This window comes from Panthera uncia, chromosome F2 (assembly GCF_023721935.1).
Source record: "Panthera uncia isolate 11264 chromosome F2, Puncia_PCG_1.0, whole genome shotgun sequence".
Classification (NCBI taxonomy): domain Eukaryota; kingdom Metazoa; phylum Chordata; class Mammalia; order Carnivora; family Felidae; genus Panthera; species Panthera uncia.
In genome coordinates this window covers 19,771,426-19,793,797 of record NC_064812.1, presented here as the reverse complement: position 1 = coordinate 19,793,797, position 22,372 = coordinate 19,771,426, and the positions used below count along the sequence as shown (strand labels likewise).

Genomic DNA, 22,372 nt, shown 5'->3' with positions numbered 1-22,372 from the left:
CTGAGCTACCCAGGCACCCATGATTCTGATTTTAAATCTACATGTGCATAAACCTAGAGAAAGATATTCACCCCTGTGTTAATATGCTTATCTCCAGGTACTAAGATGTGGACAATATTTTGTTTCTTCTTGGTATTTTCCTTATTTAACTTTTTTCTACAAAATGCATGCATCACTTACAAAATGAAAATATGACTTTTTTTTAATAAATACAAATTCCCTTCTGAAAGGTTCTTGCCTTAGACATAGCACCATTCATACCATAGGGTTACTGCATTTTTCACAGTTCTTAGTACTGGGCTTCTAGGGGATAATAGAAGAAGATCAAATAGGTATAAAAAATAATTACATACTCAACACTAAAATGCAGCCTATGACGTTAAAGGAAGGCTTGACAAAAATTCAGCATTTAATTTAGGTTAGGCCTTAATGAAAAAGTATATTCTCAATGAAGTAATAGGTTAGACAGAGGAGGAGTGGTCCTGACATTAGAAAGGTCATAAGTAAACAAACAGGCAGCAAAAACGCTGAGTCTCCTCTGAAAGTAACAAATAGTTCAGTATGAGTAGTTCCTAGGGTTTCTAACAGGATGCCAGGGGACCAGGCAGGAATATTAAGTCAAGGGCATGAATTGTCAGGAAGTTTATTGTTCAAACTAAGGCCCTTCAGCAGTGAAAGTGAGGACTCTAAGTAGCTACCAGGAGACAGTAGGCACCAGGACTATGCAGGGAAACCAGGACCCATGGCTGCCCTACAAAGGCTTGGATCACACCAGCCAGGCTGAGATATTGGAATTTCATACACAGAATCCTGGAATCTTTGTGTTGGAAGGAAATGTCAGTGCCCATCCAGCCAGGCCACCTCTATTCCTGCCTCTCCAACTTGGCCAAGAATAGTTACAAAGTGTTTGTTTTTGTTCAAATATCTGTGACAAAATGCTTATTGCCTTGGAACAGCTCTGTTAGAAAATTCCTCCTCGTGGGCGCCTGGATGGCTCAGTCGATTAAGCGTTCGACTCTTGATTTTGGTTCAGGTCATGATCTCACAGTTCGTGGGTTTGAGCCCCACGTGGGGCTTTATGCTGACAGTGTGGAGCCTGCTTGGGATTCTCTCTCTCTTTCTGCCCCTGACTCTCTCTCTTTCTCTCTCTCTCTCAAAATAAATAAACAGAAAGAAAGAAAGAAAGAAAGAAAGAAAGAAAGAAAGGAAGGAAGGAAGGAAGGAAGGAAGGAAGGAAGGAAGAAAGAAAGAAAGAAAGAAAGAAAGAAAGAAAGAAAGAAAGAAAGAAAGAAAGAAAATTCCTCCTTGTATTGAGCTGAAATTTATTTCCCTGACTCTCCCACCCATTTGGCCCAGCTCTGCCATCTCAGAGAGAGAAACACAATGCTAATCTCTCTTCCACACGAGAGTAAAAGATGTAAAGACAGACATCCTAGCCTTCTAGATCCTCTCCTTTGCAGCTGAAATGTCCTGTAGCCGCCCTCCCTACAGCATTCCCACAGTAGGTCACTACTTGCTTCCTATGTCCTAGTTCGCTCTTGAGTTGTTCCACGCTTGTCCTTTTCCTGCTCCCATTTTGGATGGGGCCACCATCTTCTCTTGTTTATATTACCACAACACCTCCCTCGTCAACCATCTCTCCAAGCCACTGTCCATTCAGCAGCCAGAATGATCTTTCCAAAACACAAAACTGATTGGGACCCTGCCCTGTTCACAGTCTTCAATGATTCCCTATTCTCCTGAGGATCAATTACAGCTCTAGTTCTAGCTCCTACCACCACTCTATCTCATCTCTCTCATCCCCTCAGCTCTCTGCACCCCCTCTTTCAGTTCCTTGAACAGGCTTCTTGCCTTCAGCCTACCGAAGGGTACCGTTACATTTGCCTGGAACTCCTCCCTCCTGCACTCTTGAGAACCCTTAACTCAGCCTTCGGGTCTCAGTTTAAACATCTCTTCCTCTAAAAGTCTACCCTGGTCCCATTAAGCTTGGATTAAATATCTCTTCCTAGGTGGTTCCACAGGGATCTAAGCTTCCCCTACGAAAGCAAGTATGACATTGAATTGAAATCATCTCCTTATTCTTCTGGCACCTTTGCCAGACTGTGAGCTCCATGAAAGCAGGTCTACCATTTTCAGCACCATTAATCATCAGCATCTGGCACAATGATTGGTACATAATAAATGCTTTAAAAAATGCTAATGGGGGTGCCTGGTGGCTCAGTCGGTTAAGTGTCCAACTTTGGCTCAGGTCATGATCTCATGGTTTGTGAGTTTGAGCGCCACATCAGGCTCTGTGCTGTCAGCACAGAGCCTGCTTCCAATCCTCTGTCCCCCTCTCTCTCTGCCCCTTCCCCACTCTCTCTCTCTCTCCTTCTCAAAAAATAAACTTACAAAAATTAATAAATGCTAATGAATTAATATGTATCCATCAGAACTAGATACAATTGTTCTGATACAGTCTGCACAATACAGAGAATGACTGTCACCTTCCATGTTCTATTTTCTATATCTTTTTACATAAAACCTAACATTATTTTAGAAGAAACAGATCACTATTGGTTTTATTGTCAGTTTAAACTCCTAAATCTTAACTATATGAAACCACAACTTCTATCTCGAACTTTCCCTCTCTGTCACTTCCTGCCCCTCCACTCTGTCCCTCCTCTCTCTTCCCCTCTCTCTATCCCGCTTCCTCTCTTATCTCTCACTCTCCCATCCCTTTCTCGCTCTCTGTCTCACACAGATATACCCAGTAATTTTGCAATTGACTTTTATGATCCACGCAAAATACATTCTGTATCTATTTCTGCATACTTCCCTACAATCTAAAAAGGCAAAATAGACCACAACTGATTGATAGCTTCTGGACCCCTAATCTTTATGCCCTTTTCTAAGCAAATGTGATCAATGTGTTATGCGTTCATGGACATCAAGGACATTGAATAAAAGCGGGGTAAGGACACAGCCCAGAGCATACCACCAAAGACATCCACCTGCCAATCCAATCTCCTTTAACAAATGCGTTCAACCGGGTATTAATTTAACCCACGTGCATCCTTCTAATCCAGAAGAATTTTGCAAGATCGGGGCCCTTCCTAAAATCAAGCTTTTTAATTGATTGATGACAATTCTGTACAACCATATTCAAGGTGCTTTATTTTAGTTAAAACCCCCAATACCTATTATCCCTTTTTAATAAATAATACAACTCTGATTCAGAGAGAAAGTCACACACCTAGTGAGTGCCAGAGCAGGGATGTGAGCCCAGGTCCTGTGACTCCAGATTCAATACCACACATTACACTGGGATCCTCTCAAAAGAGAAAATACACTTAATTGGACATGTGCTGGCTCCTGCTAATCACCACCTACCCTCCCAAATGTCTGTTGAATGAATTAATCCTTTGACTAGAGATTTTTAACCTGAGGTTCATGTCAACTCAAAGGAATCCAAGAGTGGACTTGTATGAACTTCCTGAAAGTTTACAGAAAGTGCCTTGTGCTGCATATTGTCCATTTTTGCTGAGAAGGGTAATGTCCACCCAGATCTCAAAAGGACCATGGCTCCAAGTGAGAACAGCTTGCAGTTTCGAAAACTCTCTGTAGAACCTAATTGTCACTCACCTCTGTCTAGAGTTTCAGACACATATCTTTCTCTCTTTGGAAAACCAAAGCTGCATTTTCTCATCTCTCGTCTGCCAGAGCCTCTACCATGCCCAAGCCGCCCTTAGAGATCTCACCTGCTGGTGCCTTCCCAGGCCTTGCAGACCTTCTCTGGTATCAGAAGACACCAGCTTGTGTCTCAGGTACCACCTTATCAAAAGGCTCAGAAGCCCACCTATCTTGGCCTTCAGTACCCTCTTCCCATGCCAGGTTCCAAGTGAAAAGGACTCCTTTGCTTTCACAAAGCCAAAGCAAAATTGGAAAAGACTTTTCATGCAGCTTTTCCCGGTCTTGGATAAGGTTAGGATAGATGCAGGTAGCAGTCTGAGACACTCATTGGTTGAGATGTGGACTGGAGAGTGAGTTGGTAGAACTGGAGACTTGGGGGATTATCTCAAATACCTAGAAAGTAAACCCTTCCTTTGTTAAAACCATGAAGACTATGACTTTTCCTGATAATCATTGTTGACCTTCGCTCTTTGTTCTTGATCATACTGCATTGTATCTCTATCATCCTAGTCAATGCCTGAACATAATAGTCACTGGCAAGAACTGCGCAAGAATTCACGCAAATTTGTTGAGCATCCCAGCTGGGCTGATACTAAGACAAAAAGAGCTGATCCCTGCAATTGAGGAGTTTACAGGCTAGTAGGAGGCAGACAAATAGATATTTGCAAGAAAGAAGGGTGAATGCTCTGAAAGAAGGAATAAAGAAAGTTCTGGAAAAATATGGGAGGGATACCTAACCCATTCTGGAGGATGGAGAGCAGATGGTCTGGGTGGTTTCTAAAAGAAAGTAGCTCTCAGCTGATTCTTCAGGAGAAAATAGAAGTTAGACATTGACCTAACAGAAGGACAAGGAGGAAAGTCATGTTTTATAAATAATTTAATGAGCCTACATTTTCAAAAAAACGTGCATAAAATGTGGAGAGGAAGTGAAGGATAAGAAGGGGATGGTAAAAGGCAAGTTGTGGAGAACGTGTGTATGCCAACACTACTCTCAAAAGGAAAAAAAAAAAAAAGAGGAATCTACAGACAACTTTTCAGAACAGATCTGTACGATGATATTTGCGTTTTAGAAAGCTCATTGGACATAGTATGGTGACAAGATAGAGGGCATGAGATGGGTAGTGCTGACCTCAAATGAGACTAATGGGAAGTTGTGACCAGAATCCATTTGGGGGTGGTACTGATTTCAACCAAAACCGTGCCAGGTAAGACAGAGGGGGGTTGTGCATGTGAATTATATTGAGCAGGTAGAGTGGAGACTGATCAGGTGTGGTGAATGAAAGAGAGGAAGTCACCTAGGACGATTCTGTTGTGTCTGGCCCGGACACTGGGGAGGTCATTTGAGTAGTGGCCAGTGGAAGAGGAGGGGCAGGCCTGGGAGGAGGGGGGAGAAGACAAATTCAGTTTTGGGCATGCTGATTTCAATGTGCTCCTAGGGACATCAAAATGGAGATGTTCTGTATTAAAGGCTGGTATTTAGAAGAAAGATCAGGGTGGGCCCCAGATTTGTACGTAATGGTTGCAGCCATGGGAATAGATGAGATCTCCCAGGGGAAGAGAATCTTCAACAGTCGGATCCGCCAATGCCCATGCAGAGAGGACCTCTGAAAGGCACTACAAAGTCAGAGGAGACCAGGAAAGTGTGGTATCACAGAACCCCAGAGAGAGTAATGACATGGAGCGGGGGTGGGGGAGGGGACGAGCAACAGTTCAAAATGACACAGAGAGGCCGGCGGAGAGCTGAACTTGCTCTCGGGTTCAGAGAGGTCTCCGGCGGCCCTGACCGAGCTTGGCGTTCAGAAGCGAGGGTGGACGTTCAGAAGCGAGGGTGGACACCCCTGAAGAGCAGGGAAGCAGTTACTGGGCGGTGACGGCGTGGAGACGCCCAGTGTCACCCACCCTTTGGAGAAGTGCAGTGGGAAGGTGGACGACAAAATGGAGATAGCAGCTGCAGGGGAGGGAGGGCAGCGGCTCAGTTAACATCTCAGGAACTGCAGTGTGGAGAGCTGCGGTGCTGTGTGCAGCTGGGCGTGCGTGCGGTAAACGACATAAACAAATACCCCCGCCGGCTTCCCTCTCCGTCCTGCTGAGCGCTAGAAAGCCTTTTGTTTTCATTCCCTTTATCAGTGAGAAATGGCTCTGGGCTTAACCTGTTAAACTGAAACCAGAGTGTGGCAGTGCAGCGGCCGAAACCCTTTGACCCGCCGCTAGCGCCCGAGCGCGGGCTGTGCCCACCGCCCCTTCCGATCCTCCCCACCTGCTCTGTTTGCCCTGGGAGGTTTCCAAGTCCAGATCAAAAGCACCCCTACTCCGCCGAGACCCCAGGCTCCCTCCACTCTTATCCAAAATTAGCCAGATCCATTTGCAAGACTTGTTCAAATAGTTAAGTACAAAGGGCCGAGAGACCGGCCGCCCGGCTGTGTGCACGCCAATCAAATCTTTCCTTTGTGGCGCCCGGGAGGGGGACCCCGCCTTGTGGAAGGGGCTCCCTCCATCTGCGAGATGATTCTGTTTCCTTTGGACGCAAGTGTAGGCTCCCAGAGAACATTACCGAAACAGATGGCTTTAAAACTCCCCATCCCTCCTGCAAAAAGCCGTTGTCCGACAGGTAATAAACAAAACGCGGAGCCTCTCGCGGCCGCGGGAGGGGAGAACTCACACTCACAGCACCCCGAGACTGGCTGTGCCCCCGGGGAGCTCCCGCTTGGCACGGGTTCGAGCTCTGGTGAACGGAGACTCGTCCACCACCCCTCTCCGCCAGTTCCACCGGCTCGTTTTCCAGAAACGAGAGGCGCAGTGTTCGCAAACCCAAACATTCCCTGGCAACGGAAACTCGGAACGAGTTAAGCTCTGCATCCGGCGCGCCTGCAAATGCTCCAGCTGAGTGCACGGGAACGCAGCCCAACAGGGACCGTTTTCCGGCAAATCTGGAGGCCCCTTGCAAGGTTTCCCGGCTGACAGAACGGCAGCTTGGACTCGGGAGCCCCAGCAATGGAGGACGGGAAGAGAGAGGCGCCTACCGTACCCGATCGGCGCGGTGGGTCATGCTGCGGGCGTCTGGGCGCCTGGTCGGGCCCCGGGCGCTGCGGACGCGGCCTCTGCTGCGGCCGGGCGGACCTGTGAGCTCTGCCCCGGGACGGCTGCCCCGGGCTGCTCTTGTTTGCACTGGGCCGTTTGCTTTTGGGATTTCTCCAATGCAGATGTAGTCAGGGGGCCGCTGTCCCGGGGGACAATGATTCCATTGGAAGCTGGCCTTTGACAAGACTCACACATGACCTTTGACTAAAATGGCTTTGGGGAAGGAAAGTGTCCGGAGGCCGAAGACGGGGCATCCAGTGCAGGCGTCCACATTCCCACCCCCAACTGTGCCAAGTTAATTTTTCATCCCGTAATCTTTCAAGGGGAGTCTCCGCGAGGTTTGATTTGCGTTTCCTCCTTCATTCCGTGGGATTTTCTCCCCTGCTTCCAAAAGGATTTTGCTGCACAAGTTTCCTGCGGTGCCGCTGATGAGTTCCCTGAATTAGCGTTTCCAGGTTAACCGTGGGCAGCGGTATACTGTATAAGTTCCTGTAACATTCTCCGAAATAATACCACCATTTTTTTTTTTTTTTTTTTTTTTTTTTTTTTTTTTTTACTCTCCTTCGAGCATGCTACAATTTACAAAAGAGCTTTTCACAATCATGCTATCATTTGGCCTCCAAACAATGCCCGGGAGGCTCGCCTATTACTGAGGTTTTAGACAAAAAGAAACAGAAGCTCTAGAAAAATTGGGTATTTGCCCAATCACTCAACCAGAAAGTGGAATCTGGGTCCTCTAAATTGGCATCCTCTCCACTTCCACAAGGCACCTTGCTGGGTGACCTCCCTGCTGGGTGACCCACTGCTCAAAGTCAAGTATAACACAAAGACACTATACAAAAACGCTAACACGTTATTATAACATGTAATGCAAAGTAGTAATGGCTATAACTATTTTAATTTTTGAATTATGAAAGCATTGGAAATTGTTTTAATAAAGTAGCTGTTTTGGTTATTGATGTCCACAGATGTCTCAAATTCATTGACTACTTTTTTTTTTTTTTTCAATTGTCTAAATTTTTCCTTCAGCAGCTGTTAAAAAGATGCTGTGGGAAACAGCCTGGCCACTCCCAGGTGTGGGTACAAACCAGGGGTTCCTTGGGCTGCTGCCAGAGTCTACCACCAATGATGATCAGAGTCTGTTCCCCTCTGTTTTCTGGGTCCTTCCAGATGATGAACAAGGAGTCAGCATCCCAGAATTTTATTGTGCTGAGAAGGGCTTGAGGAAGGTCTACAGAAATGCCCTGGAGCCCCCTGGCAACATGTCGGGTGGTATCATTCTCATTTTTTTTTTCAGCTTATAGAAGGAGAAAGGGGTGATACTCACACTCATTTTGGAAGGACTGTAAGGAGTCAGCCAGGAGGAGAAGAGGGAGGAGGACATCACGGAGCAAGACAACACCACCGACAAAGGCTGTCCATTGCCACGAGCAAACTGAAAATAGTTCCTGCAGGCAGGAGCCCCAGGTGTGGGAGGCGGATTCTAGAGAGGAGGGTGTGGGTTTGGACTCTGACCAGCCTCCTGTGCCACTCTAGGGAATCTGGACATCACCCTGCAGGGCCAAATGGGTTCATACAATTGGCCTGGGTTATCAGCTCACACGAAAAGGATGCAGGAGTCATATGTTGTTCTACAACAAGAAAAAAATAGATAGATCGATAGATCGAAAGATAGATCGATATATCCACCTAGTTGGTAGTTATGGGCCTTAACTTCATACACGAGGTTTCTTCTTCCTTGCTACAAAAATGTGAGCTATCTATTTAACCTCACTGTGCCTCAGTTTTCTCACCAGTAAAATGAGGATTGTGGTATCTGCTATGCAGATAAAATGCAGTTATGTAGGTAACACTCTTGACCTTTCTTTGGATATATGGTGGCATTTGAAAACAGGCAGCTCTTGTCATGTCTCACAGGACTTTTGAGTGCGCAGTGCCTGCCACGGAGACCCGAGGAGAAAACAAGGAGCCCTCTCTCTCTCTCTCTCTCTCTCTCTCTCTCTGTAAAAGAGCTGGAAGGGAAGGAGCCCCTTGTTTTCTCTCCACCGCACTTTTGGCCTTTGACTCATGAGGGTTTGTCCTTTGTTCCTTCCACTTGTTATCTTTCAGCTCGACACGACTTCCTTAAGGTCCCGGTCTAGACTTTAATATCAGTCGCAATCTTCCCCTCCGTCCAAACTCTGAGTTTGTTCATTTCCTTGTTCTAAACCACTGCCACACCCCTCTATCTGCAAATCCCACCAAGATGTGGCTATCGGCTCGCGCTACACGTCACCACGCAGCCATGGCCACGGGTCCCACCATTTGTATGTGGTCGGCAGCTTCGGCTGGGCGCCCATACCCATGCTTGTGATCTTTCCAAAGGTCCCTGGCCGTCCCACCTCTCCAGTTACACAAAGTCACTCTTCCCACCTCCTCAGAACTCTGAGCTCACTTCCACCTGGCTCCCTTTCAGCAAACAACCTCCTCTCCCCCCACAGAACACTGTAGACATTGGGAAGGAATGCTACTTCCTGTCTCTGCACCAGAAATGGTATTTCCTGCCCCGCTCCTTCCCTCCCACCTCAGAGGTGCCCCTCCTTCTGTGTGCTTTGGAATCCCCCTCTTCCCATTTCCTCTGGAACATTCTTTCATCAACCATCACCCTATCTTTCAGTTTCTTCTCTGCTGATTTCATTAGTTCGTGTAATCAGTAAACATTTATAAAACGATTACATGCAGTCAGCATCTTTGATTCTAGGCATACGAGGATAAATAACACACCATAACCTACAAACACATTCAAGTTTCTCCCATACAATGAACTCTCTTTTTCCTAACGTGTTTGAATATGACCCTGTTCCTTATAACGACAACAACAATGAACACACACATACACACACACGCCCACTGTCGGGAACATACTCCCCATGAGTCTTCTGAGGCCAGTTTCTTCCTTTAGAACCTGGCTTAAAGTCACTTCAAAGAGACCCTCCTTGACCAGCCAATCTAGGGAACCATTCTGTCCCTCGTTGTTGCTGTTAATCTTTCTTATTTACTTCATATCATTTATCTCACATTGTAATGAGAGACTCCTCCATTTGCTTGCTTGCATATCTTCAACAGACAATAGTGTGAACCTTCCACTAGTGTGAACCTTTATGAGGTCTGGGACTCTTTTATTCGCTGCTGTATTCCCAGTGCCCACGGTGTACCTAGTACGTTCTCAGAAAACATTTGTTGACCCTCAACTTTTAAGTGCCAGGACCATCTTTGTTCTAAACTTGTTTTTAAAGGTTTTTAATGTTTTTATTTATTTTTGAGAGAGAGAGAGAGAGAGAGAGAGCGTGAGGGAAGGGAGGGGCAGAGAGAGAGAGGGAGACACAGAATCTGAAGCAGGCTCCAGGCTCCCAGCTGTCAGCACAGAGCCCAATGGCGGAGTTCCAACCCACAAACTGTGAGATCATGACCTGAGCCGAAGTCAGATGCTTAACCAACTGGGCCACGCAGGCACCCCTCTTAATTTTTTTTTTTAAATCTCCATTACACAGCCTACTGGTATTTGATGCAAATAGAATTTCCTGCGCGGCTTTGAAAAATTCTGATGCCCAAAGCACCCCAAGACCAGTTACTTCTGGGGTAAGACGTACCTATCAATTTCTGTAAGCTTTCCAGGCAATTCTCAAAGCCAACCTCAAGACCACTGACCTAACCTCTGCCTTACACACAGGTGATGCTCACTCAAGAAATGAATGGTTGGGGGCGCCTGGGGGCTGAGTCAGTTAAGCGTCCAACTTTGGCTCAGGTCTGATCTCACGGTTCGTGAGTTCGAGCCCCGCGTTGGGCTCTGGGCTGACAGCTCAGAGCCCCGAGCCTGCTTCAGATTCTGTGTCTCCCTCTGTCTGCCCCTCCACTGCTTGCACTCTGTCTCTCGCATTGTCTCAAAAATAAATAAACATTAAAAAAAATTTTTTTAAAGAAATAAATGGTTGAAGGAATGATTCAAGGAATGGAGTCACTCAGCTCCTGCTTATCTTGCAATTCTCTTCTCCCTGGTCTTTCCACACCTGATCTGCTATCCAGGCATGCAAACCACCAAACACGCACCTGTGCTCTCATGTCTCCAAGCTTTCCCATGCTGCTAGTTCAACCTAGAACCCCCATACCCCGTCTTGGCTACCTGCGGCTGGCTTCCCTGGTAAGGTCTGGCTTTGGGCTCCGTACCACTGCCTCTCCCAGGTCATCGCCATGTCCCCACAGGGCTCTGGACCTCCTCTACCCTTGCATATATCCCTATCAGAGAAGGCATGCTGCACCTGATGTTGTGTCAGGACCCTTCTTGACCGGGGGTTCTTTTCTCCTTGTATCCTCATGTGTAGCAGCCACAGCAGCCACTCCACAGATATTGTGGAATGAATTCACAAATTAATGGATTAACATATTGATGAATTTTTTTTCTTTTCAAATTTTTATTTTAAGTTCTAGTTAGGTAACATACAGTGCAATACTGGTTTCAGGAGTAGAATTCAGGGATTCGTCACTTACATACAACACCGGGCGCTCATCGCAAGTGCCCTCCTTAGTACCCATCACCCATTTAGCCCATCCCCCCACCCACCTCCCTCCATCAAGCATCTCTTATGGTTTGGTTCCCTCTCTCTTTTTCCCCTCCCATATGTTCATCTGTTTTGTTTTTTAAACTCCATATATGAGTGAAATCATATGGTATTTGTCTTTCTCTGACTGACTTATTTCCTTACCATAATACACTCTAGCTCCATCTATGTCATTGCAAATGGCAAAATTTCATTCATTTTTTTAGCTGAGTAATATTCCATTATATATATATATGCACACACACACACACTATATATATATATATATATATATATATATACATATATATATATATATATATGCGCACACACACACACACATATATACACACCACATCTTCATTATCCATTTGTTAGTCAACAGACATTTGGGCCCTCTCCATAGCTTGGCTATTGTTGCTAATGCTGCTATAAATATCAGGGTGCATGTACCCCTTCGAATCTGTATTTTTGTATCTTTTGGGTAACATATTGATGATTTTTTTAAGGTTTATTTATTTTTGAGAGCGAGAGAGAGACAGAGAGACAGAGAATGAGCGGGAGAGAGGCAGAGAGAGAAAGACACAGATTCTGAAGCAGGCTCCAGGCTCCAAGCTGTCTGCACAAAGCCTGACGTGGGGTTCGAACTCACCAACTGCAAGATCATGACCTGAGCTGAAGTCAGACTCTTAACCGACCAAGCCACCCAGATGCCCCCATATTGATGAATTTTTAAAGAGGTAACTGTACATTTATGTTCTATTTTTTGTTTTTAATTTTTGTTTTTTAAGAGCTTTATTGAGCTATACATCAAATAACATATAATTCCTCCATTTAAATTGTACAATTTAATGGTTTTTCAGATATTCACAGAATTGATATTTCTAGAATATTTTCTTCACTCCAAAATGAAACCTTATAACCATTAACAGCCACCTCCTTGTCTCCCCAGCTTCCCAAACCTAGGTAGCCACCAACCTACTTTCTGTGTCTATGGATTTGCCTACTGTGGACACTTCATATAAATGGAATCATGGTTTTATGTGTGTGTGGTTGGCATCTACTTCCACTTTTGAAGATCTATTTGGCCACAAGCGTCCCTTTCACATTGAATTGATGTGACAGAATACAGACTCTGGAAGAGATCTTGGAGGACAAACAGGCAGTATTTCTTAGACCCTATTACACAACAATCTAATAAATTACCCAAACTCCTGAGCTGGGAGAAGGAAGATATAGAAGCTTAGCTATACATGCTACCATGGAAGAAAGGGAAAGGGGACAGATTCCAGGATGGCTTAGCTCTGCCTCACCAGCCCTGTCCAAACTACACCATTAGGACAGGACCTTCTGTGCCATAAGGACTCCATACTGAAGGCAAATTGTCCACAGGTCAAGCTCTAGCTTTGCCACATATTAGCTGTAACTCCTGATTCCCTGCTTCTTCATCTCTAAAAAGAGGATACAAATAGTTCTTGTCTCATAAGCACCACATCACAGCACTGTTATAAGAGTAAATGAGGCGACACATATCAAGTGCATAGCACAGCACCTGGGACATTATCAATGCCTGATAAATATTTATGCTGTTGTAGCTGTTGAAGTTTGGCCACAGCTGTTTATATATTGTTCTTCTAAGTAAAATTTAATGTGGAAAGAGGGTTCTGGTGCTTTTAAAAAATAACACAAGCCATTATTCTAGGAAAACTATACGCACCATGCAGATAGCCACTGCCAGATGGTCATCTGTGTTCTGCTTGATGAGAGTGGGGACAATGGCAAGATTTAGCTGAAGCTGAGGAATAATCATTAGTGGAAAGTGGGGAGGTAGTGGGTTAGTCCATTCCTGGCATAAAAAGCTGATGGAAATACCCTTGTTCTGCCCACCAAGGGTACATGGGTACCATTAGCAAGCAGAGGTTACAGGTTCCGTGGACCTGAGGAACTAAACTCCCCTGCAGCAATTTCTTTATTTTCCTTCTACTCTTCTTGCATACAGACCTGCCTGTGGCATCCTCTGCTAAGCCCTCCTGGGGTGTCTCCTAAGTACATCTGAAATCAGCCCTTGGTGGCTGACCCTTGGCAGGCAATCTCGTGATCAGACACAATCACCCGTAGCAAGCGGTCACAGGCTCGCCGAGTTTGCTACCAAGTGGTGGCAACTGTTCTGACCATTATCCTTCCAATTCCAGGGCAGCTGTCCTTACACGTAAGTATCAAGGGCCTTGGTAGACCTTCATCTGACTTCCGCTGCTTTGAATGTTTTTTCCAGCACATCTGGCCAGCCTCTGTTCAGATTCTGCTCAACTATCTCTCTTTCTTGACTTCCTTCCCTCTAGGATCTCATAGTTCCCTGTACATGCCTGTGGGGCAGCGCCTGGACAGTCTCCAGTTATCCCCTGTGTAGATGACTGTGAACAGCCAAAAACTAAAACACAAGGACACTTTTCACTTATCTTTGTGTGTCCCATTAACAGCCCTGGGCCAAGCACACAACGGTCATTCCTCTAATTTGACAGATATATATCGAGGGCCTACTAGGTGCTGACACTTCAAGATGCAAACATTCATAGAAGCATGGGATTTTAACCCTGAAAGGAATTTTGAGACAAGAAAATGAGGCCCAGAAAAGGTTGTGTCTTATCAAGTGTCCCAGTGGCTGAGTACAGAGAATGTTGGAGATAGAATTCAACTCTCCTGACACCCTGTTCTTTTATGAAAGGTTTTCTTTTAAATGTGCTTTGAAAACTGGAGAAAATATGAATGATTATTCTGTTCATTAATGGTTTTTTGAACTCCAGAGCTAGCCCTCAAAGCACCCCTGAGTTGGTGACCGAGGATATTAACACAGACCAACCCAAAAATGCAACATTGCTAATGCCACTACTGTCTGACTCTCTGTACTTCTACACCCCCACCCTGCTTGCTCACATCTCACCCACGCCAGGCCAACCAAGGGCCTGTAAAAATTTAACTTGATGTGATTGCACAACCGTGAAAGCCTGAGTTGCTTTTTGAGGTAATGAATGATTCTTTAATTGCCTCGTGAAAATGTTTCCAGTGGGAAGAAATACAGAACAAGCTGTCACAAACATAAATGTCCCTGTTAGGCTCTGGTGAGGTTATTATACAACTAAAAGTTTCAGGGGGACCAGCTTCGGAGACACATTGAATCTGGTTCTGTTTCTCTTCCTACCCCTTTGTTGAATTTCTATTGTTAAGAATCCTTTTGGAGGCGATGGATAGGTTTCTTACTTTGATTGGCATATGTCCAAACTCATCAAATCATATATGTTAGATACTTGCAGGTTTTTTATATCAGTTATAACTCAATAGAGGTTTTGTTGTTTTGTTTTGTTTTTCTTAAAGAATCTGTTTCTTCACTGTGTTGAAATCATGGTCCAGCAAGCCCAGTGTTCTGTGTTCCTCAGCAAGGCAAACTTTGGGTAAGAAAGAGCAAGACTATAATTCCTGCCTAGCTCCTTAAAGGCTGCTGATGAGTTTCCCTTAATGACTCATGACGGCACTAATTCCAACAAATGCCACTGCGTTAGGTCAGGCTACCATCATCTCTCAGTTGCACTGCTGAGAAAGTCTCCTTGACTCCAATTTGAAGTCTTCTAACGTACCTCCCATGCTGCAGTCAGAGAGATCATCGGAAAGTTCTAACCTGACCACCTAATTCCTCTGCTGAATATCCTGCAGGGTTCCCCATTTGTCCTGAAGATAAAGGGTCACCTCCTTAATATAATGCAGCAATAACCTGGTCAAGAGTGCTGCCGACAGACAAAGGTGCTGCCCATAGCTGAGCTGACTGAGCTGAAACCCAGTCCGTATTCCACATGCTAAGCCATGAGCCCTGGCACTGTCCCACTCCCGCCTAAGACCCAGGAAGGATGAGAGGTATCCTCTGCAGGGCCTATTAGTTCCTGCTGGAGATTCATATCTAATCACCCCTACACTGTTTCCATCCTAACCTCAGCACTATAATTCCACCATATTAGCATCTCGAAACTCCCCTTTGTCTTGCTTCTGACCCTTTGCCCATGTCCTCCTCCACTCGTGCTTCTCTTCATTCTTCCTATCACCTGGATAAGTCACATTTTCTTTCTGCTCTCCTCTTAAACATCATCTTTCCTGACTCTCCTTGAACTGTGTTAGATGTTCCTAATATGTGTTCTCAAAATACCATGTGTTTTTTCATAACACAACACTCATCCTATGGTCTTATAATTGCCTATTTATCTGCCTTTCCTTGAGAGCAGAGACTGTACCACAGTAATCTGTAACCTCCTTGTCTAGGTACTCAATAGTTATCTGTTGATCAAAGAAGTAAATGAGTAAGTGGATGGATGCATAAATATATTTTAAAAAACCTTGAATTCATATTTCCCATAAACATCACGTTTTCACTAAAAGAGCTCCAAAACTTTACTACTTATCATCCCGTATTTGTCTTAAATCTGTTTTTGTCTGCCTTCACAGAATGCACTTCAAAGGTTGGATCTCTAGGAATTGGGAACTCACTCATCTTAGTTCATCCAAAACCACAGCTTCCCCATTTTACAAACAGTTGAATGTTTCCAAATGGAAAAATGGTCTTTATATGGTGTCTTCACTTATGGGGCTTCCCACCCTCCCCTAACTTGCCACCCAAGGCAACGTATTCACATCTGTCCTTTGGGTCATAGTGAGTTCACAAAGCATATTAAGCAGGGGAATGGTATATCATATTTGTGTTTTGAGTAATTGCTAGAGCAGAGGTAAGGAAGGTGAGAGCCTGGCAGCGGGGAGCAGAGAAAGAAAGCCATTATTAGACCACACAAGGCAAGAAATGAAGTCCTGAAGGGATCATGGCCATGGAGATAAGGGCAAAAATCAAGAAATATTTAAGAAAAAGAAAATCTTAATATGGTTGCAAATGAAGGAGAAGAATCAGGGATGATTCCAGTGTTTTGAGCTTCAACAACTGGGTTGCTCCTCATGTCATCATCTGACATCATCTGAACCTGGAACTATGAAGATAGGGAGTTCACTTTAAGATGTGTTCAGTTTAAGTTATGAACTTCCATAACTTAGAAACCAAGAAATCCATAAGAAATCAAGGTAGAAACCGTATTTGTATACCCAGTTTCTAGCATACCTTATACATGGTAGGTTCTCAAAATGTTTCTTGAGTTGAATCAAAGGTGCAATACATCCTACTTACAGAATGCTCAATATCTAACGTCAACCATGTGCTTTGTCAAATTCGAAGCAAAGACCCATCTAACCATACTGCTCTGTATTAACATAATACAACATTTATCCATATGACAAGCTAAGAAATTTCAACCCCCTGGAAAGTATGACTAAGAGATTTTACTGCAATAATAATTTTCACTAAGTGGTGGAAGGAGTCAGGAAAGGGGATATTATAGCAACCACAAACAGGTCCAGGGCTACACTTGGCTTGCAATTCCACTACAAATTTCAGAGAAGCCATAAAAGATTCAACTGAAATCTGGTTGGTTGATTAGAAACATGTGAAGAAACCCTAAACAGGCACGTGTTTCACATTTCCTACTCTGAAGTTGGCCAAGTATTAATCATCCTCCCTGTGTTATTCCAGAAAACAGAATCACTCCAGCTGGCCTTTTGAACGGACAGGACCTCGGATAGGAGACAATCCACAAATCTGGGACTTCCATAGACAGAGAATTAGCAAACAAGTGCTATGCAGAACTTTCCCCACCTTCCACAACGCTGCTCCGTGTACTACCCTCCACACCACGGCCCTCAGCCCAGTTCAAGCTCACCTCTATATTACAAAGGAAGAGAGACTCTGGGGACATAGCCTCTCAAGTGAGAACACCGTTGCTTCATCTTTGAACCCCCTCCTCCCCAGAACACAGATTCCAGAATGGAAGAGGCACAGACTTTGGAGCCAGAAAGTCCCAAATTTGAACCAAACTCCACCATTTACTTTGGGTGATTTACCTAACCTCTTTGAGTCACGGATTTCTTCATTTACAAAACAAGGATAATAAGACCTACTTTGAAGGGTGAAGACAAAATGAGGTAATTTATATAAAACACATACAATACATGTGTGTGATATTAGCAAACATGGATTTGGAGCCTTCTTGCCCCTTCCTTCTGTATGATGACCTGTCCAAGCAAACGTGAAGCCCAAACTGTCTAACACAGGCCCCACTCACAGAAGTCTCAAAGGAATGGTTCCAATGTACAAGGCAACTGGAGAACTTATCAGGGTGCTCTGTAGAGAGCTCAATTTCACCGAGTCCTCCCAGGACTCACAGAGCAGGTGAGGTGACAATGAATCTGTTCTTCCTCAGATGCAAGTAAGCGCAAGGAGGAGGGAAAAGCTCCTTGTGGGTCTGAACAGTCAGGTCAGACCTCAGAGATGAGGCATCATTTGAACTGGGCTTAAATGGATGAGCAACATTTCCTGGGATAGAATCAGAGATATTTCATACAAAGGGGGTAAATGAATAAAGACACTGAGGTCATGATGTGCTCAAGAAACAATAACTGGTTAGATATGGCTAGAGGAGAGGCAAAGGAAAGAAATGCTGGGGGAAGTGATGGGCAAGGTCAACTGGATTAGTTTGCCAAGTGTTTACCATGCTAGGCGGAGCTTCTGGACTTAATCCTATTAATAATGCAAGCACATTAAAGAAATCTGAAAATTTCTCTTTTGCGTCTTATTGTATTTTGTTTTTAGCATTTTTCTATTCTCATTATGAAAACCAAACATACATTAAAAAGTAATTTTTTTTAAAAAAGGGGTGCCTGGGTGGCTCAGTCGGTTAAGCATCTGACTCTTGGTTTTGGCTTGGGTCATGATCTCACAGTTCATGGGTCTGAGCCCCAAGTCAGGCTCTGTGTTGACAGCATGGAGCCTGCCTGGGATTCTCTCTCTCTCTCCCTCTCTTCCTACCCCTTCCCTTCTCTCCCTCTCTCAAAATAAATAAATAAACTTAAAAAAAAAATGAATCTGTCTTCATCCCAGACTGTGTCTACTCCTCAGCATTAAATCTTTGTTCTCTCTCCTTCCAGAAATTTTCCACATAAATACTCTTATAAATCTGCCTGTGAATGAGTAATTATACACTGCATTGTACGTGTTTATTTCCTGCTTTGCAATGTATCTTTACGACTCAGCATATATCATTTCACCTCATTATTTAAAATAGCTGTATGGTAGTCCACACTTTAGACTGTTGCATATCTTTTATTTAACTAAATCTCAGTTGGTAGATATTTAAGCTGTCCCCACTTGTTTATTATTACAAACAAGGCTGCAATCCCTCCTCATATCTTTGGAAATATGTGAGAATATTCCTGTAGGGGAAAAAAAAACCCACTAAAAACAGAATTGCTGGATCAAAAGGTATGTGCTTTTAAAATCTGAGAGCTATTTTCAACTTGGTCATTAGCAAAAGTACCTATTTATACTTCTATCACCAGAGTATGACTGTATCTGTTTCTACATATCCTTGACCTTACTCTGTTATCAAACTTTTAAATCTTGGCCACTCTAGCAAGTTAACCTTTTTTAATTTCCTGTTTTGACTTACAATTTTTTGAGTGAAGGCGAGCAACTGCTCATATGTTCATAAACCATTTGTCCTTCTTTCTCTGGGAATGGCTTTTTTTTTTTTTTTAATTGTCCTGGCCAGTTTTTCTATTAGTTTGTGGTCTTTTCCTTGCCGATTTATAAGAGCTCTTTATATATTAGGAAAATAGGCAAATTGACCGTGAGTTTGTTTATGGCTTCTGGGCTCTATCCAGTTCTTAGAGGTGTCTCTTCCACTCCAATATTATTTTAAAGTCCACCCATGTTTTCTTTCATACTTTTATGACTTCCATTTTATGTTTATAATTTTGGTTGATAAAGAGTTCATTTTGCTATAAGGCATCAGATATAGATTTCATTGTTATCCCTTCTTTGTGACTTTCCTTTAATAGATGATCTTACCCCCATTTAAATTTATTGAGAGTAAGACATGTTTGTTGTGAGTTCCCTTCTAAGTTCTGTTTTTCTGTTTTTAATGCTTCCTCTGTTTTCCAACTTTTACTGCATGGTCTGTTTCTTATCTTCGTTGATATCTCTGCCTCTTTTTCTTGTTCTTTCTTTCTTTTTCTTTTTCCTTATGGAAGACTGTGTTATGGAAGAACAAGGAAGCCTCGCATGTGAGAAGTGTTTTATGCGTATGTGTCTGCCTGTATATAGCGATTGCCCCCCCCCCCCCCGGTTGTTGGTAGGATGTGGTTGACACCTACCGTCTCTACTGTCCCCTCTCCTCCGAGAACTCTGGTAAAGATGGCCGTCTGCAGGAGTCTCTCTTGGCACCACTTCTCATGACACTTCCCATTGCACAACAGGGACTTGGACACCCTGTCCTCGCCTACCCACAACCCTACACGATGCTGCTCCAGGCACAACTGGCTCTTTGACAATGTGCTGCCTCTTTTTGGCGACCACTATGGAAAAGTGGATTTACTCGAAGTGTCTTCCCTCATGTAGATCCAAATGTTACTGGGTTCAGCAATTATTCTTCAGAGCTTGGGGTTGTAGGTATTTTCTAACTTATGCGAAGACAGAAACTTTCTTTTCCTTTTTCTATTTGGTTTTAAAAAGACAGAGGTGGGCTGGGAACAGCTTTACCGCCCTGTTTTTGCCAGAATTTCTCCAGTAAAGATAATTAAGCAGGAGAGAATATATTGATATAAAACTAATGATGCTTTTGACAGGCAGACTGGAGGGGAAAGAGAAGGGAGGCAGGGAAACCAATTAGAAAGCTAGCATGGTGGGGGCGCCTGGGTGGCTCAGTCAGTTAAGTGTCCAACTCTTGATTTCAGCTCAGGTCATGATCTCATGGTTTGAGAAATGGAGCCCTGCATTGGGCTCTGCACTGACAGTGTGGAGCCTGCTTGGGATTCACTCTCTCCCTTTCTCTCTGCCCCTCCCCAGCTCATGCTTGTGCTCTCTTGTTCTCAAAATAAAGAAAATTGAAAAAAAGAAAATGGAAAAGAGGTGAAGCTAAGGTGGATTAGGGTGGCATTTGGAGGAAGAAACGTCTGGGAGAAAGCCTGCCGGCCAATCGACAGGACTCTGTAGCTAATTAAAAAAGAAGGTTAGAAAAGATGTGGAGAAGACACGGAGAAGAAAGGTAACTTGGTAGATGGCCATGGGTTTGCTGAGGGAGGAAATATAGCAGAGGAAAAAGTTCATGCTTTCATATGTTGAAGTTGCTGGAACATTCAGAGGAAGACGCAAACCAGGTTGTTGGAAACATACTACCAAAAGAGAGCAGGGGGTGTCAAATTAGACGTCTCCAGCAGACTGAACGCTGTGGTGGCTGGAGTCGTGAAATAGGTTAACTTGCGAAGAAAGATGGGATGAAACAAGAGGAGGATGAAGATAGAGGCTGGAGAATATCAGTCTTTCAGGGGCTGGTGCAGAAAGCTGCACCGGCAAAGGACAGAACTGTAGGTTTGCAGAAAACAAGAGACAGTGGCATCGTGAAAAGCAAGGAAGGCACGTACCGAGAACGTTTGTAGAGTCAGCAATGTCAGCTGTTGAAGAGGGTTCTGCAGCAAGCACTGACAGTTGCCCACTGAAGTCGGTAATTGGTGACAGCAATTTGGAGGGCAAGGAAGGCAAGTGGAGGGGAAGATGCTAAACTCATATTAAGGATCCAATACATACCAGGCAATACACTGGTGTTTTGCATATGTCATTCCAGTTAATCTCCATAAAAATCCCCCAGAAGAGGAAACCGAAGCTAACGAACATTAAGTAACCCTTGCACCATCATGAGGAAGCCAAGGAGGCAGCTCGATTTACACACAAATCCTGCAGTTAAAGTACTTTCCTGTCTTTACTATGTTAACCTTCAAGTCAGACTATAGTAAATTAACAAACGCCTGCAGCCTGAGAAATGTAATGTGTTTCAGATCATAGTTTCCTAGTGAACTTCTATTAAAAAATTGTTGCCGGAGGGGTGCCTGGGTGGCTCAGTCGGTTCAGCGTCTGACTCTTGATCTTGGCTCAGGTCATGATCTCACGGTTTGTGAGTTCGAGCCCTGAGTTGGGCTCCACGCTGCTTGGGATTCTGTCTCTCCCTCTCTCTGCTCCTTCCCTGCTTTCTCTCATAGCATATCTCTCAAAATAATTAAAGAAAGTTAAAAAAAAAAGGAAAGAAAATTGTTGCTGGATTCCTTTTATAAATTCTGGCTGTCACGGAGGTCACAAAATTAGTGTTAAAAGAAAGGCAACAGGGGCGCCTGGGTGGCTCAGTCGGTTAAGTGTCCGACTTCAGCTCAGGTCACGATCTCGCGATCTCGCAGTCCGTGAGTTCAAGCCCCGCGTCAGGCTGTGGGCTGATGGCTCGGAGCCTGGAGCCTGCTTCCGATTCTGTGTCTCCCTCTCTCTCTGCTCCTCCCCCGTTCATGCTCTGTCTCTCTTTCTGTCTCAAAAATAAATAAACGTTAAAAAAAATTTTTTTTAATAAAAGAAAGGCAACAATGCAAATATCGTTATATTTTCCCTGCCCATTTTTTAGCAGAAATGTCTCCATCCTGAGTTCTGTAGAATTTCCGCCTATGTCATAGAATGATGAATACACAAACTTTCTTGGCTTGAGAGATTATAATTCCTCTTTCTTGAAGTATCATCTCCTCTCCTGGATTCTGTCTCTCCTACAAGACATCAGTGCTCTTTGCTGCTGAATATTGTGCTTGACACATAGCAGTGTTCAATGAATGTTTGTTCTCCTGAGTTGTTGTTGTTGTTGTTGTTGTTGTTGTTGTTGCTGTTTTTAGGCGGAGGCCACTGCAGGTGGTTCTATAATGCATTTGCCTGTCTTTAAAAAAGTCCAAAAACATCAAGACAGGGGCACATAACTGGTGCTCAACTTCACTGCTAAACCAATTCAAAACCAGCCAACCAATGAAATTGGCTGAAAGGGGTATCGGCAACTTTATGGTTTTCCTCAGGATGGGAAAAAGGACATACTTAATGTTTTATGGACATACTT

General features: G+C 44.1%; 1 protein-coding gene across 1 annotated transcript in view; it reads right to left on the bottom strand.

The window, feature by feature from the left end:
• Positions 1-7,183, bottom strand: part of ENPP2 (ectonucleotide pyrophosphatase/phosphodiesterase 2) — a 111,306-nt gene extending 104,123 nt beyond the window's left edge. Inside the window, exon 1 of the mRNA XM_049632963.1 lies at positions 6,698-7,183. Coding sequence (XP_049488920.1) covers positions 6,698-6,718 — 21 coding nt within the window. The 5' untranslated portion in view covers positions 6,719-7,183. The remainder of the gene's footprint in view (positions 1-6,697) is intronic.
• Between the last annotated feature and the right edge of the window lie 15,189 nt (positions 7,184-22,372).